This window comes from Xylocopa sonorina, chromosome 1 (genome assembly GCF_050948175.1).
Source record: "Xylocopa sonorina isolate GNS202 chromosome 1, iyXylSono1_principal, whole genome shotgun sequence".
Classification (NCBI taxonomy): Eukaryota; Metazoa; Arthropoda; class Insecta; order Hymenoptera; family Apidae; genus Xylocopa; species Xylocopa sonorina.
The window spans coordinates 18,753,503-18,768,783 of record NC_135193.1 but is presented as its reverse complement, the minus strand read 5'-3'; the positions used below and the strand labels follow the sequence as shown (position 1 = coordinate 18,768,783).

Here is a 15,281-nt window from a genome sequence, read left to right as displayed (position 1 = left end):
AGGAGGAGGTTGTTTCTAGGCCGGGGTGTATCGGGGTGGAAACGAATGTACTCGTATATTCGGTGCCTAGTCGAGAACGTCCGAGAAGTCTATAAAGGTAGCGGACGCGTGTACCATTGCTTTTGCACCGAAGGTCGCCACTTGGCATTCAACGATCTCGCCGAGCCTATCAAAGGTTCAGATTCGTAGAGGTATTCGACGGGTCGTGGTGTAACCGATTCGTATAAAATTTGCATCGCATTCCAGGCAGCCCTTGCCAGTGCCAGTAATAGTGCTCGTGCATCGTAGGTAGATCTTCGAGGAGATCTCACCTCGGCACCTCCGCGAAACTTGCGGACACGAGAGAACGAGCGGATGGAAGAGAACGAGAACGGACGGGGGGGACGAGAAGAGGAGGAAGACCGGCAGCCCTTCGTTTCGCGTCTCTTTTCGAGTCCTTCCAATTCTCTCGTGACCATAAAGGTTTTGTTGCAGCCGGATCGCCGCCGAGTCGAACGGTAAATCAAGATGGTTGCTTTACGTAATGGAGTTGCACCGGCCACATCTTAATTAGGAAAAATCTGAAAGCACATCCGTTTCCAGCTCGGCGATCTTAGGTGGAGTTAAGGCGCTCATTGCATTCTCATTAACCGTCTGCTTTTGAATGCATCCTATACACCGCACCGCGCGTATCGCCGAGTTACACTATTTATCTTGACCCTCTGTTTCGTAGAAAACACGCTTCTGTTCGTAATAACGCGGCCGCGTTCGCGTCGCTCGTATCTCGGCGACAAGTTCGCGATCGTTCGTTGTCGAAATTTATCAATGAATTCTCCTCGCGAATCGTGGTCGCTGGTTTTCACCCGACGGGGACGCCAAGATGCACGTTGATCCAAATTCACGTGAGACATCCAGTTACGGTTCTTAGCCTGGCTATTTGCGAATTATCGGGATGACTTGCGGGACGAGCGGCGAGACCCTGTGCCTCGAGCGACTTCATCGAGAAGTACGAAACGTAACTTAGTCGAGATTCGAGCTTAACCTTTACAACGTTCGTTGCATCCTCGGCGCAGGCATCGAACTCTTTGGAAACGTTCCCGAACAAAATCATCGAGCTGAACGAGTACGTGAACGAGTACATGCCCGAATCGGTACGAAACAGCAACTACAATGAGACGGCCGTCGAGCGGAAATCCAAGTGCCAGACGACGCTCTCCACCGCGAAGAATTGCGATCTAAACAGCGTCTCGGACTTCGGTGGTAATTATCGATGGAATTTTAAGTGGCGCGTACGCACGCGTAATGGACCGATTTCATTTCTTTTACGCCCTACGTTCCTCCAGTTTCAAGTTACTACTCTTTATCGATGTGTGATCGCAGTCGATCCCGACACGGAATTTGCAAGAGGAGATACTATCGATCGCGCGGTATAACTGGATGCAATACACGTCGAAGACCCGGACCGCTCGGACAACTTTTAGCATTTATAGTCAGCAGCCTGGCAACGTGTACCAAGAAAATCGTCATTGCCCCATCGCGGTACATTATGGACAACGTAATTTCAACGTTCTTCCAAAGGTAGAACCGAATAAGTAAGAGTAAAAACGAGTTGAAAGAGAGAAAAAAAATAGGGGGGAGAAAAAAAAAAGAATGATCGCGCGTGTTATTCCCCGGTGAAGGCAAGAGTTGAAAAATGCCCAATGCGGACCTTCGCCGAATTGGAACAGCTCTCTCTCCACTTACGTGACTACGCTGAAGAAAGATACCACGGTCATCGGGAAGCTTATCGACGTTATGAGACCCGCCGTAGTGAAACTTATCACCGACACTACGATCGTAAGAATTCGAAAATTCCACGCGCTTTAAATTGCACGTTCCCTTTTCACCCCTTCCTCCCCCACAAGCCTCCGATCCCCCGTTAACGAAACAAGTTCCTTTTGTTCAGTTGAAACGCTGGCTGCAAGCAATTGCTTTGGCCGCTGAATCGCCTCCGATCGAACTAACGAATGCAACTCGTAACACAGAAACGATCGACTGTTGGGCTTACGAGCTGTTCTTTCATCTCAAGTACCTTCAAGTGAATCGCGCACGACGGACCACCGACAAAGTAATCCTTAAAGCTAATTATGGCCGGTTGCGTACCACTCCCGGGGAATGCATTATAATTTCCCTTTCGAGTGAACGCAACCGTAACAACAGTTTCCAATTGCACTTTCAACCTTGTTAATGAAACTCTTCTTTATTACTTATTCCGGAGCAGATAATGCCCGGGGCGGAGTCGAAACCTAGCGAAGTGATTCACGCCAACTTATGGCATCGTTTGGTTCAGCTTCGCGATAATTACATAATCCTGTACGAAACCCTGCAGAACTACGATAAAATCCGCGATCTCGATTCGGAGAAACACCAGGAGTAACGCGTGACGATACTCCACCTATCTGCCAATTAGAGTATATACGTGTATCTACTAATTAGTGTCGTACGGCGAAACGAGTCGAAAGATTTCGCTCTAAATTGTTTGTCCAGGTAAGAGCGGCTGGGGGATAGCTAGCTACACACCTACAACAGGTTTAACTCGAGTAGAAGGTCCGTTCGCCCGTTCGTTTCGACACGATTCAGCTGACATGGCACGCTATTGTGGCTAACATTTAAACTTCGTGCCGAGGAAGGGAACGTAGACAGGCTACGGGATTTTTGCCTCGCCGAGATTGCACCACCCGACCTGCAGTCACCACTCGCTCCATCGCCGTTTTTCCACCGAGTAATAGCGTAACCTACTTCGCCGGATAAAACGTCCGACCGTTTTTACGACTCCGCCAATACTATCGAATATTGGTATCTACGATCGCTCCTACACGTTCACCGTTCCTCGATATTCTACAATTTCGATCGCACGAATTTTAACCTACGCCTGTTCGCCTTTCTGCGACGGAAACTTTTCCACCGTCCCGTCGTTCCTGACGAAAACAAAAGTTATTCGTGGAACGTACGAGAAATCACGTAAAAGATCGCCGCGTTACGATCTTCCCAGCGGAACGAGTTTACTAGGAACCAGTCGCCGGACATGATGGAATTATTAACCATTTACCAACGAACGTATGCTAGATGCGTGCGTTTGTGTTTCAGCGTTCTTTGGGATCGTCTGTGATTCATCGAACGTGAGCAGCACTTGTCATACTGCTCGGAACTGCTACTTAACATCCATTCCTTCCTCGACTGTATTTCGCGTCTCGCAGTTTCTTTTTCTTTTTTCTTCTGTTTCTCCTTTTTACCACAATAAATTCTCAGCCGCAAGATAAACTACCTACCGTGATAACTCGAGGGACCGTGTCTACGGGTGTTCTCTGGTACCGCGCGTACATCGCTCTTCGATCCGCGTGACAAGCCGAACAAGACCGAACTATCCCCCGATCGAACGAATTTATTCTTAGATCGCTTTAAATTGAAAGCGTATCTGACAGCGAGATACCGATCGAGCGACCAATGTCACGGTGAACTCGATCGCGACAAAAACGAATCGCGTATACGCCCGGTAAATCGGCATCATCATCGGCGGATCGCGAGCAATGATCGACCGGTGAGATCGAGGCGCGCGTAAAACGATCCCGTGACGGTGATAAATACGGTTGTCCACCGGAAAGCGTTCGGATTCTCTTTGCATGGCAGAGGAAAGAAATCGAAACGTGCTTCATCTTCGCGATCGTCCCTTCCCACTGTAATCAGCCGTGGAATCTATGCGAATGATTCGAGCGAACCAGCCCGCGAGCGTAAACGTTACCACGGCCATTAATATCGAATCGCTGACAGCGTGCCGGGATCGAACTATCAATTCTCTAACGAATCGAAATTATTTGTTATTCTTTGGAAATGGGATGAAATTAGTTAACTCGCGAGGGGCAGAGTATCGCGATGAGAGTGCATTTACGAACGATTTTCTCAATAACCTGATGTGTTAGGTATCCGCCGACACATCTGAACAAAGATAAAAGCGTTAAACGAGTACCGAGCCAACTAACCTATGATCTTGGTTGATAGTTGATCGCGAGTTAAGCCCCGCTCCATCCATAACAGCTTCGAACGAAATCCTTCGTGTGGCTCCGTCGTGCGAACGAACGGCAGTCACGACTTTGCCCACCTATATACACACACGTATCGTCCATACGTGTATACACGCGCGTTGCCGTGTAAAGCGCCAAAGTGAGAGGAGCGTAAAACACGATGGGAGATAAAATTAAATTTAAGTCCTGGTTTAATAAAGTACAATGAAATTCGTTTCGACTCCCTCCGCATTGTCTAATTAAACCCGGGGTGCCCACATTGTAGGTGTTACAACGCCTTTCCCACAGAAATGCGGTTTAATAACTGTTGTTGATGAAATTTTACGCGAACGGATAAAGGAATTCCTCCGACTAACGTACAGAGTGCAAGGACGGTAAACTACCTACGGTTTTCGAATCTAAGGAAGAGCAAAGATCGTGGTCGTAAGATCATAGAGCGGACTACCAAGATGCAGAGGAACCGTTAGAGTTAACGATGAGCTCGCTTCTCTACGGCCTCTTCGCGATCTTTACGCCTGGCCATTCCGCGAGTGGATGTATCCGCGTTACCACGGTAGCGCTTGGGGGCGGCCAGCAAGACGAACGATCCGTCTGGAAGGCAACGACGATGGAAACGTGGTCGTATAAATTGCTCCAGATTTTAAGATGTTTGTTAAGCTCGGAAAAATTATTCGGAAACGGGCATCCACGGTGACATAACGTGACGTGGATCATTTCTTGGTTGAACTTCAGCAGAAGCAAGGAAACGGATGTTGTTCGCAATTGTGGTAAGAGCTGGCCGTGCGCGCAGAGAATTGTACAAGAGCGGTGTCGTACGTAACTGAAAGTTAACAATGCTTCTTTATATATCAGGGTTCATACAATAGCATAGTAGAAAGGAAAATGATTTTATAATAATCATCAAAAGGCTGCACGCTGTATCCTTCCATTGCTGTATAGCGAAACGTGGGTGTGTTCTTCGAGCACGCCACTCGAGAACAATGTGACATTATGGTAAATGACCGGGACTGTAATATCGTCATAAGGGAACGTTTACCGCGTACTCTTGTGTTTCACCCAACGTAATCCCTTTCGTAGCCGGTCCAAGTAGTCGAACCCGAGCTAATATATTTTCCAAAGGGTGGTGCACGATTACAGAGAGAACTCGCTCCTTTTCCATGGAGATCGGAATAAATTTATAATCCAGGAAAACACGCGTGGATCTCGAATTTCAGTTGGGTGTCTAACCGCATTCGCGTGTCTTCATCTGCCGCGTTGAACGCAAGAGCGGTCGCCCAGGGATCCGTATAGGTTGTCCTCGACGTGCACCAAGCGCTCCGATCCGACCCAGAAAAATATGGATCGAACGGGGTTTTGAATGGCTGAACCAATGGGTTTTCTAGTCTTACGTAACGCGTACTATTGCGCAACCAATTTTCTGATACACGACTGACAACGAATGACGAAAGGGAAGTTTGCAAATTCACTTGATCACACTTTTACGATGTACCATGCAAAACGAACGCATCCATCGAGCATAGAGAGTATCGCGTCTGGGAAGAATCAGCGATCGTGTAAAAGCAGAGAATCGTTATTTCTGTTACGATTAGATATTATACGATTATCTTCATCGTTGTTATTACAGCGGACCTCAGAAGCTATCAAAAAGTTGATGAAGGTAGCCATGTGGTAAGCCGCAGAGTACCGTGCGCCCCGACTCATTAACAACCTATGTAAGTACGTGTATCAATAGTGTCGTAATGAGACGTGATGTAATCTGAACGTATCCAAACGACGTGTCGCAATTCCGCTCTCGTAAAAATCTGGAGGTAAGTACAGTGAAAATTTTGATTGAAAATTCCCTGGCGAGGAAATCGATTTCTTTGTGGCTAACAATTTCGTTCTCAGCGCATGTTTAACGAATGATTCCATCGACTGCGCGTAATTGTTGTCCCGCTGTAACGTAACACCGATATCGAGGCGAGGAGGAATACATGCCCGTTACGGAGATTTCATTAGCCAACTTATGGCTGCGTCTGTAGCTGCGGAAGGGTAACGGTGGAAAATGTCTACCAGCGAAACGCAACACTTTCCATCAGGGAACGCATTGCGCAATCACGGGTGTATATTTCGCTAAATGTTCCTAAAGAACCGAGTAACTGGTGGTCACGCGATAGTTTTTGTTCCACGGCGATACTCGCTTCCTGATTCGAGAGGCTTCCACTGACCGAGAATCGCACGGGCGGCAATTTCTGACTCGTACGATTTCCCCATAAACCTATACTTCTAATGTATTACGCAACGCGAGGAAAGTGTATGCCGAGTCTCGTTTAATTTCGAGGAAAGTATATACAACCGCTTTCGTCGATCACGAGGAAACGAAACGGACGCTGATAATTGCAGCCCTCGAAACCGTGGACGCGGTACTTGGGAAGTTTGGAGAACGACAGGCTGCGCTTGATCCTCGCTTTGAAACGCGATGGCACGACGGAAGCGGGAAGTGGAACGGTTGAGTTTAAATACAAGTTTACCAGAGACGAAACGTCTGTTTCCCATTGCGGAACCAGCGCATTCCTCGACTCTTACCTTTAAACCTGTACAATTACGGTTGCCCGTGTATATTTTACGCGTTATACAGAGATATTGCCTAACGTAAGATACGTTCTAACGCGAGATAAGCACGCGTGAATCCCTGCCGCGATGCAGCTAAGAGCCGACTTGAATATGCGATTATGGAAAGTTGGTTGATTCGCCGTAGGGATCCTCGCGTTAATCCTTACTCGAATTCTTAACGGTGTGACACCTGTGACTGTCGTAACTTCTAATTATCCTCGATTGGGTTTATCATTCTTCCGAGAAAGATGAGAGATCTCTAGACGGAGCTGTGTACGACGAATCCTTGACGTCGCCTAATATTTCACGTTTAACATCCAACTTGTCTGCAACATTGGCATTACGAATACAAGATGCGTTCCGCGTCGCAATATTTTATACGCGGCTTGTTACCAGCTCGTATAGGTAGACTCGTAAAGGATTATAAAGGAGGAAAGCGAACGATGTTTCCGTCTGTTTTTGATACAAATTCGAGGCAACCAGCTCGCGACTTTGCGACCGAAAACTGAGGCTGACGAACAACTGTGCGAGGCCAAGCCAGAACAGGAATACGTGTGTACAGAACTGAGTACAAGTGCGCCTCGAGTGCCACGCGTAGTTCTCTCTCCTTAGCCCTCGCGGGTATCGTCAAGTTCAAGGATGCCCTCGAGGTCTAGGTTCACTAGAGGCAGCCGTGGCTGCCTGGAGGAAAGAAAGAGAATCTCCTGTTTCAGCTCCACTCTCGTATCTTAAGATTCGTGCGGCGATGCCTCGAGCAGATACGCGCACATTGTTTCAAAAGTGCATAAATAAAAGTAGGCACATTATTCGACTACGTGCGTGGTAAACGTTAAAATGTTTTGCGCAAAGGCAAGGCCGTCGTATATGTATAAGAACCGCGCGATCCGCTGCGCGAAATTACAGGAAAAACGGGACGACACAATAATTTTCTTATAGGCACATCCTGAATGCGTTTGCAGAAGATCTTGACAATGATGTTTATCGCGTCATTTTCGAAGAGAGGCTACCCTATCATTGAGTTGCTGGAGCATCGCCTCCCATAAAGGATGTGCAACTTTATGGTAGCATCGGAGTGTACGTGTACGAGTACCACGTGTGTACAGAAATTCATAGGTATAGGTACCGGGCACGGGTAGAGACTTAACAAGGTTCGACTAGATAATGCGAAATATTTCGTTTGGAAAAATAGGAACTCGCGCATTCCCTGACGTAAAGCGGTTGTAAATTCTCGGATGGAAACGAGACGCGAAAGTGGTTACCGATCCATCGAGGAGGCAGAGAAACAAGCTAACACCTGCAGCAGATTGCCTGTGAAAGATTGCTCTCGCGATTACCGTTGCCACGAATTAAGGATGAAGATCCTGCGGGAAACTGTTAATTGCACGATCCGAGAGGCGTGCGATGCGCGGGGCGTTAGAAAAAGAGAGCGATACCGATCGAATCGGGGATGAGGGAGGGGGTTGTTTCGGGTTTCTCGAATCGGAAGATAATTGAAACCGGTCGGTCGATGGGTCTCGATAAATTTCGCGCGAGGGTGTTTAATGCCGCGATCTGGTTGTACGGGTAACAAGTTGACCTCGTTGCTGTCCGTAGACGCTCGCGCGAACTACGCCTTTGCTGTTAAGGATTCCTGGCAACAATGCTCTCGCCTTGGCCCGAGAGCAGGATCTCGGTGGAGGATCACAGAGGCGCCAATGGCGATGATGTAGGTGGATCTGAATGCGCCATAGGAAGAGGGAGGTAAATAGTGAAAGGTGAAAAGAGAGAAAACTAGCGAACGATCTCCGAGGTTAGGCGCAGTCGCGCGGTGCAAAGTCACTGCACTCCTATGCCCCCTTGCGCACCGCGAGCGCAGAGGGCCGATCGCGGTGCAGCCGTATTGCTGAATGCAGCCGGTTTGCCGGCTCGCGGTATTTTTCATTGACAATGAGAGAAAATAGGATACGCCCGTACCCCGTCCGCTAATACCGGCCAAGTAAAAAGGTCGTTGCAACTATTATTAGAACCGTAGTTAAATAAGATTACGCGGATTGTAGGGACAGGTAGGTAGGTAGGTAGGTAGGTAGGTTCGCGCCTAACGCCGTAACGAATCGAGGTTGAATATTATCCACCCGGGCGGGCACTCGCGCGATCCATCGATTCGACGAACGGCGGACGGGGAGGAAAATTTGTCGATGCCGGGCAAAGGTTAGCTATCCCTTGCATCGAAACACCGTAAGCTTTTCACCGTATCTAAGCGCGTCTAGCCTCGAGTGTGCTTCTTCGAACGCGGAAGCTTGTTGCGGGGGAGTGTAGTTACATATATGCAGGATCGCGTCGTACGGCCGCTCGGCCGCTCGGCCGGCCTCCTCGGAAGGTCGTGCCATTCAGCGGCCGTTCACCCGTCATCCCTTTCTTTTTCTGCTCTTCCCCTTCTTCTTTTTCTTACCTATCTCAAGTACACCCGATGCCCGCCATTGTTACTACGTACGTACATATGTACGTTGTCCTATACGCGCGACCGATAGGAGAAAATCCACCTGGTGGAGGGAAACCTATCCTTCCGGTCAACCGGTGCCGCTATCGTAGCTATCGATTAATTCGCGATCGAGCGTAAGTAGACGGACAGGCGATGGGAAAATGGGCACGTTTAGAACGGCCGTCATTCGATACGATTAACGCTATTAACGATCCTCTGGCCGGTATATCGGCAAATGGCCTTATACCTCGGACGTTCACCTCCTCCCGCCCATTTGTCCTCTCGCGCGTCTCCTCTTATTTCCCTAACGCATCCACGTAACCGGTCCTTGAAACCGCGTTGATCGATGTACCGGCGACGTTAAATCGAAAATATTAAGTCCGCCTCCGTCCCGTACGCGGATCGTTTACTTTGTTCGCGGGGCGAAATGAATAGGATGGAAATCGAAGACTAACGAGGCGAGAAAACGCGCGGTTACACGCTCGGAGGGATCCGGTGGATTTTCTTTACGCGTCACGACGCGGGGACGGCTCACTCGGAGCGATTTCTCTTCTTAATCGCAACCGTATGTCCTCCGGGCTGCGTCCTTGAAGAGAGGAACGCGGGATCGATACTACGCAATCCTCGATAACCTCTTTGATTAGAAGAATCGAACAAGAAAGAGCCAGACGGCGCCAGCCGTCGGTAAGAAAAAGCGGTCGTGTGAGGCGTTCTAATGCTCGAATACCAACGGGCTTATGTATTTCTAGATGGTACAACCGTACGCTCGATCGATGTTGACAGTTATACGAACGCGTACACGGGCACATCGATCGCGAGGATCGCGGGGCCGATTAAAAGATTTTGCCGTTCGCGACTCGCGTCGTAAAAATATCCAATTCCGATCGGCGGAATACATCGAAAATACATTACGAGGCCTGCCGATATGTGAGCGGAATTTATAAACGCGCGCTCGCCAGCGAGCGTGCCCGAGTTGGCCAACTGGCTGATTGCATTTTAAAGTTTCGACTCGTTAAGCGTGCCTGGCCATTTAGGCGAGGGAACGGTTATATTTTCTGGCTTTCAGGGGTCGTTAGTATCGGCGTAATTAAAACAATTATCGGCGGACACCACGTTTCTGACGTCGGACGGGAGGCAAAGATCGCGGAGGCAAGAGAAACGGGCAGGTGGGTATTGCCGCTATTATGTCGTGAGAAACTATGCGATTAATTTCCTGTTCCGCGAGTTACCGGCGCTACCGACGTATAAGTCAGACCGGCAAGAACCACGCGAATGGCGGTGACCAGGCCCTCGACGATCCTCCAACGAAACCGGTCAAACGAATATCTGATCTTCGAACTTCCGCCGATGGTGCTCCTCCGATGAAAAACTACGCGTACCTCTACCTACGCGTATAAACCCCATTATGTAAGTCTTTGTTTTTATGGACAGGAAAGGTTTCCTCTCCTCTCGTCCAGGAGTGTTCTGTTACTTTGTTCGCGGCTTTATGCGCGTAAATATTACCTAAGTACCTACATTGAAACACTCGTCGTTACCGTCGAAACGAGCCTCGCCGGTTATAACCATCAAGACCGACCGGTGTCTACGGCAAAAAGACGGATCGTTGCTCGAAACTATTTAAGTTGCGCGTTAGCTGCGATTGATGTCTCGTGAAAAACGTCCGGTTCTGCTTCGTGGCAGCTACGTCGTGCCGTGATCGTACGATATTAACTCGAGGGAAAGGAGCAAGCAACCAGGAGTAAAACGAACGAATTCGCGTAGCGCAAATTGGTACGATTCGGTGAACCGGCTGTGTCAAGTGAATAACTCATAAGACGAGGAGGAAGGTGATTCTTCCACGGCTGGTATTATGCTGTTTAGTATGGCTAAGGTTGAATCGCGTTGGAATGTAGAGAGTTTAAGGCTCGCCTGCGGAGGATCTACGATAGGCAACACCCGCACCTTTTCCCTCCCCGCGACTTCGCAATAATCCCTTCTGCCAAAGAGTTGCCAGCTGCAGTCGTCCGTATCTTGTCTGCAGTCGCCGCGCACACTTGGGAACAGCATGGCGTGTCGGGAATGCGGAAAGGACGAGTTTCTTCTACTTTTGTTGCGCGTATCTACCTGGTAACCCGAGACACGGTGATGCGGTGGCTCTTCGAAAACCGCGTCCGCTTCTACAATCTTTCAGACTAGATTCTATTCCTCCTTATCAGATCCGTACACTTTTCTGCTCACCGCCTATTCCCCTCGACTTCTACTACGCTACGCTTAAATGACAAACGAGCGAGCTTCAGCCAGGCGACGAAATCGATTCGATTCGAACCGATCTGTAATAAACGCTACGATCGTCTAAGGGTATCATTAAGAGTTGATACAGTCGAACATTTGTGAATAGCGTTCGTCGGTTTACGCGAAAATAAATGCGTCCGATCCCCACGCGGACGATCAGCGCGCTCGTAAACCAATGCCTCCGACAGAACGGATCGCTGCCGCTATTACGATCGCCATTAACTATTTTACAGGTTTATCGTGGCTTCATCTCGAGTACCGCGTTTCGTTTCGACACGATGCTTCGCGGTCTCCCGTGCTTTACGAGCTATTGTTTCCTCGCTTTTTGCGGAACACAAGTAGCATTAAAACTTTTCGCGTGAAACGAATATGACGACAATATCATCGAATACCTGTTTGCTTCTTTTCTACAAAAAAAAGAGAAAGACAGCGGTACACGAATCGTTTGGTGTTACGATGAAGATGCGCGCGGTGAATTTAGTTGGTCGCACTCATTGGTATGTTGCGGACATATCTCGGAAGAAACGGTCCCGTCTCCAAGAGCAAGAATCTGCGAATGATTAAGGACATCGCTTTGCCGTCTCAAATATTTCGAAATGTATCTCGTTACCTCTCCGAGTGTAATGGCCTTTTTTAAACAAGGCACGGCTGCCTTGAGAAGCTCGTACTCGTAATCGTTCAAGGGTGGAATACCTAAATGTCTTTGAATTCCATCGGGACCCAATTCCAACGGTGCAGCGAAATATGTTAATTCTGGTATCACGCAGGATCTAACATACGCGCATTCCACGACATTACTCTGATGTCGCAAAGCTGAATGGATCAACCACGAAACGTTAGATCTAATCAGTGCGATATTACTCATATCTCGATGTAATACCTTTACAAAGGGATACGGCAAACCGGGCGGCAGCGAAAGCCATAGCGAAAAATGTTCTTTCTTTGTCCTTAGCCGTTTTCGTTATCTTCTCGTCGGACGTTCTTACAGCGTGCGTTAATCGCCTAGTTTCCGTCTGATAAATCAATCAATGAATCGATTAATGTACAACATCAATGACGCTATCGTCTATCAGAGGATTTTTTCAGGCGTGCTATTAACCTGAGATAATTTGTTACAAGGCTTCGCTTGGGAGAAAAGCGGAATGGTCGTTTTCGAACAACTTCCACCGATCACGGGCACGATCGTGTATTCTGGTTCGACACCCATAATCTCGGCGGCAAAATTGTTTGCTCTAAGACAGTCGACGGTAATTACACCGAAGAGCCGATTGTGCTCGTAAACTCCAGCCTTTTTGTACATTTCCATCGCTAGAGGTATTAAGCTGTTTATCGGATTCATTACGATCGCGACCATAGCCTAGAAAAATAAAAACCTACAAGTGATAGCTAGGAAGAAAGGAAATGTTAAGCGAGCAAAGGCAAACATCCTTGTCTTTGCTGAGGTCACGAGGAATGTCGGAAAACAACCTGCCCGTAATTGTTGAAATCGCGAGGGCGTTAAATGCCGAGGCCGACTGCTGTACGTAACAAAAAAAAAAGAACGGGTTAATTATGCGCTACGGAACACGATGTTGAGCCATTATTCGAACCCGTAACGCATTTTCGTTGTCACATTCATTATACTTTCACGGGAGTAATAATAAGAATGAAAATGTAAAATACGTGTAAACAGATATGGAAAGTATTATATGTAATAAAAAATACTTGAAAGCTAATTTTCTGGAGGATTTTATATCATTACCTGAGGAGAAAATTTAATGACATTCGGTAGCAGATTCGATAGCATCTCCGCGTTAGATTTTAGGACCGCGTACGAATTCGATTCACCCGTAACTGTTTGATCCGCTACGATCATCACTATTTTCGCCCCTTGGAGCGTGTGCTCGAGACTCTTCTCGGGGTAATTACAAGTGCTAACCTTGCATCTCGTGTCGATGTAATTCAAGTCCAGCGCGAGACCATACGTGCATTTATTATCGAAAACTGCCAACTCATCGATCAAAGACGACTGTTTTAGAAGTAATGAGAGACAATTCCCTATACGATGTAACATTATCATATAGATTGTAATGTAGAAAGTAGAGAACCATGGAGAACGTAACCTAAACTAATTACCCGTTTTGCTAGTAGCCCCCAAAACAGCTACCTTCATAGATTTCGAAGAGAAATTTTTAGTTTGCGTTCCGGTAATTCGAAAAACATTTTCAATCGGATGCTGGCCATATCTGCCGTAGAAAATACGCGAAATCGAATTTTTAAATGGACGAATTACAAAAGATGGGAACATGTTGTCTCGCTACATTCTCTAAATATACCTTATCGAAAACAAGATAAAGTTCTTCTTTCTTTAAATGAAAGTCTACACCGCGCATTCATCGAAATGGCCGTGGTGCCATCTTTTGTGTTCGCTTCAAGTCTTTAGCGATGATATCGTAGGAAACTTTTCTCGCAACGATAATTTCCGTTGATTTTATTTATACGGATCGTTGGTGCGAAATGTTGGTCACCTTTTCTATCGATTCGAATTACATAATCTGACAGGATATTATTTATCGTCGTAGTAGCACATAAGACATGGAATGTAATAGTCCTCGGGAAGGCCACAGGCGGCAAAACGATTCCGTTCGTCCGGAATCCCATTTTCTGTCAGAGTTAAATTCATACTTAAGTCCTTCCCCTCGAATTTCCACGTATAAGACGATCCGTTTGCGTTGTAAATAAGGGCACGTTCTCGAATGCGCCAGATGGGGTCTTCCTCGCAAACCTTCATGAAATTTCCTCGTTAACGCGTCGATGTCAACAAACTTTATTTATTCCGACAGAGAAGACCCTACCATTATAACGACTTGCGTCCCGGTGAGGACATTTAAAATTCTACAGGGCCGTGCGTTTTTGGTTAATCGTCCCTTTTTATATTTTTCATCGAGCCACCAAGGGCATTTGTTTAGTGGTCGCCAACTAGCGGTAGGTACTACGGAAGGTATTACATCCGGAATTGGACCATGAGGGCAATACGGTACCAACACACCCGTAACAGGGTGCACGTGATATCTAATGTCATTCGTTTCGTGATCAAACCAATGACTTATATCTTTACCGGCATAAGCTAAGATTGGTTTAATCTCTTTTCTGTCGGCCCAAACTACGCAAAGATCGGTCAAATCGTATACCCCACCAAGATATGAAACCCAACAATCAAACCGTGTATTATGTATCGCAACTTCTGCCGGTAGAAAATACTCGACTGCTTTGGAGGCATCGTCAGTAGCATCCCTAGCGATTGTGTACGATTCTTTTTCATCTGGCAAAAAAATTTCTTTCACGGTTGACATTTCATTTGAAAGCCGTTGTCCGTATATATATGTATATATATATGTACATAAGCGTATGTTTCCTTTTTCCAGAATCTGTAGCGACCGATTTTCGGTTGAAAATCATGCTACGTCGCGAATAACACACGGTACGTGTTTCACGATGCTGTAAAAAGCGACAATTTCGAAACGTCTTACGAAACAACAAACATTCGCGATAAGATAGTTTTTTATTTTAACCCGTTTTACGTCATTGTTCTAACGATTCGAGACATTGATCTAAAGTTTAATTAAACATTTTAAAGAAATATGACACGCGTCATATTTGCCGTACTTTAGCGTAATGTCTATGTTATCTAAATATATACATGTAACAAAGAAACAATAAACATAGTGCTTAAACATGCCCAAAAAATGCTGCTCAATAAATGCCAGACTTTGCTACCTTCATGTTATTCCTATTCCACAAAAGACCTAGATGGTTCGTAGACAGAGTTGATAACTAGGGAAAAGATTTTTCGCGTTGAAGTCTTAAAGATACGCGTAACAACGTTAATATGTTAACGAACGAGCTGATAGTTGAAACTTTTACGTAAATTGGTCGGTTATTCC

At 46.9% G+C, this 15,281-nt stretch overlaps 3 protein-coding genes across 3 annotated transcripts; 1 reads left to right on the top strand and 2 right to left on the bottom strand.

Annotated features, from left to right (window-relative positions):
* Window positions 1-1,057: 1,057 nt before the first annotated feature.
* LOC143429435 (uncharacterized) lies at window positions 1,058-2,395 on the top strand. Its single transcript, XM_076905112.1, has 5 exons — window positions 1,058-1,239; window positions 1,323-1,557; window positions 1,659-1,815; window positions 1,925-2,086; window positions 2,240-2,395. Exons 1-5 carry the CDS (start codon window positions 1,119-1,121, stop codon window positions 2,393-2,395), a joined length of 831 nt encoding a protein of 276 aa, XP_076761227.1. The 5' UTR covers window positions 1,058-1,118.
* Window positions 2,396-11,809: 9,414 nt separating this feature from the next.
* Window positions 11,810-13,645, bottom strand: LOC143427403 (malate dehydrogenase, mitochondrial). Its single transcript, XM_076901549.1, has 6 exons — window positions 13,474-13,645; window positions 13,100-13,395; window positions 12,458-12,715; window positions 12,239-12,371; window positions 11,969-12,171; window positions 11,810-11,908 (listed from the first exon to the last, which is right to left on the bottom strand). Exons 1-6 carry the CDS (start codon window positions 13,643-13,645, stop codon window positions 11,810-11,812), a joined length of 1,161 nt encoding a protein of 386 aa, XP_076757664.1.
* A 200-nt stretch (window positions 13,646-13,845) lies between these two features.
* LOC143427336 (cytochrome b5 domain-containing protein 1) lies at window positions 13,846-14,690 on the bottom strand. The gene is made up of 2 exons (XM_076901421.1): window positions 14,193-14,690; window positions 13,846-14,122 (listed from the first exon to the last, which is right to left on the bottom strand). Exons 1-2 carry the CDS (start codon window positions 14,688-14,690, stop codon window positions 13,904-13,906), a joined length of 717 nt encoding a protein of 238 aa, XP_076757536.1. The 3' UTR covers window positions 13,846-13,903.
* Window positions 14,691-15,281: the final 591 nt, after the last annotated feature.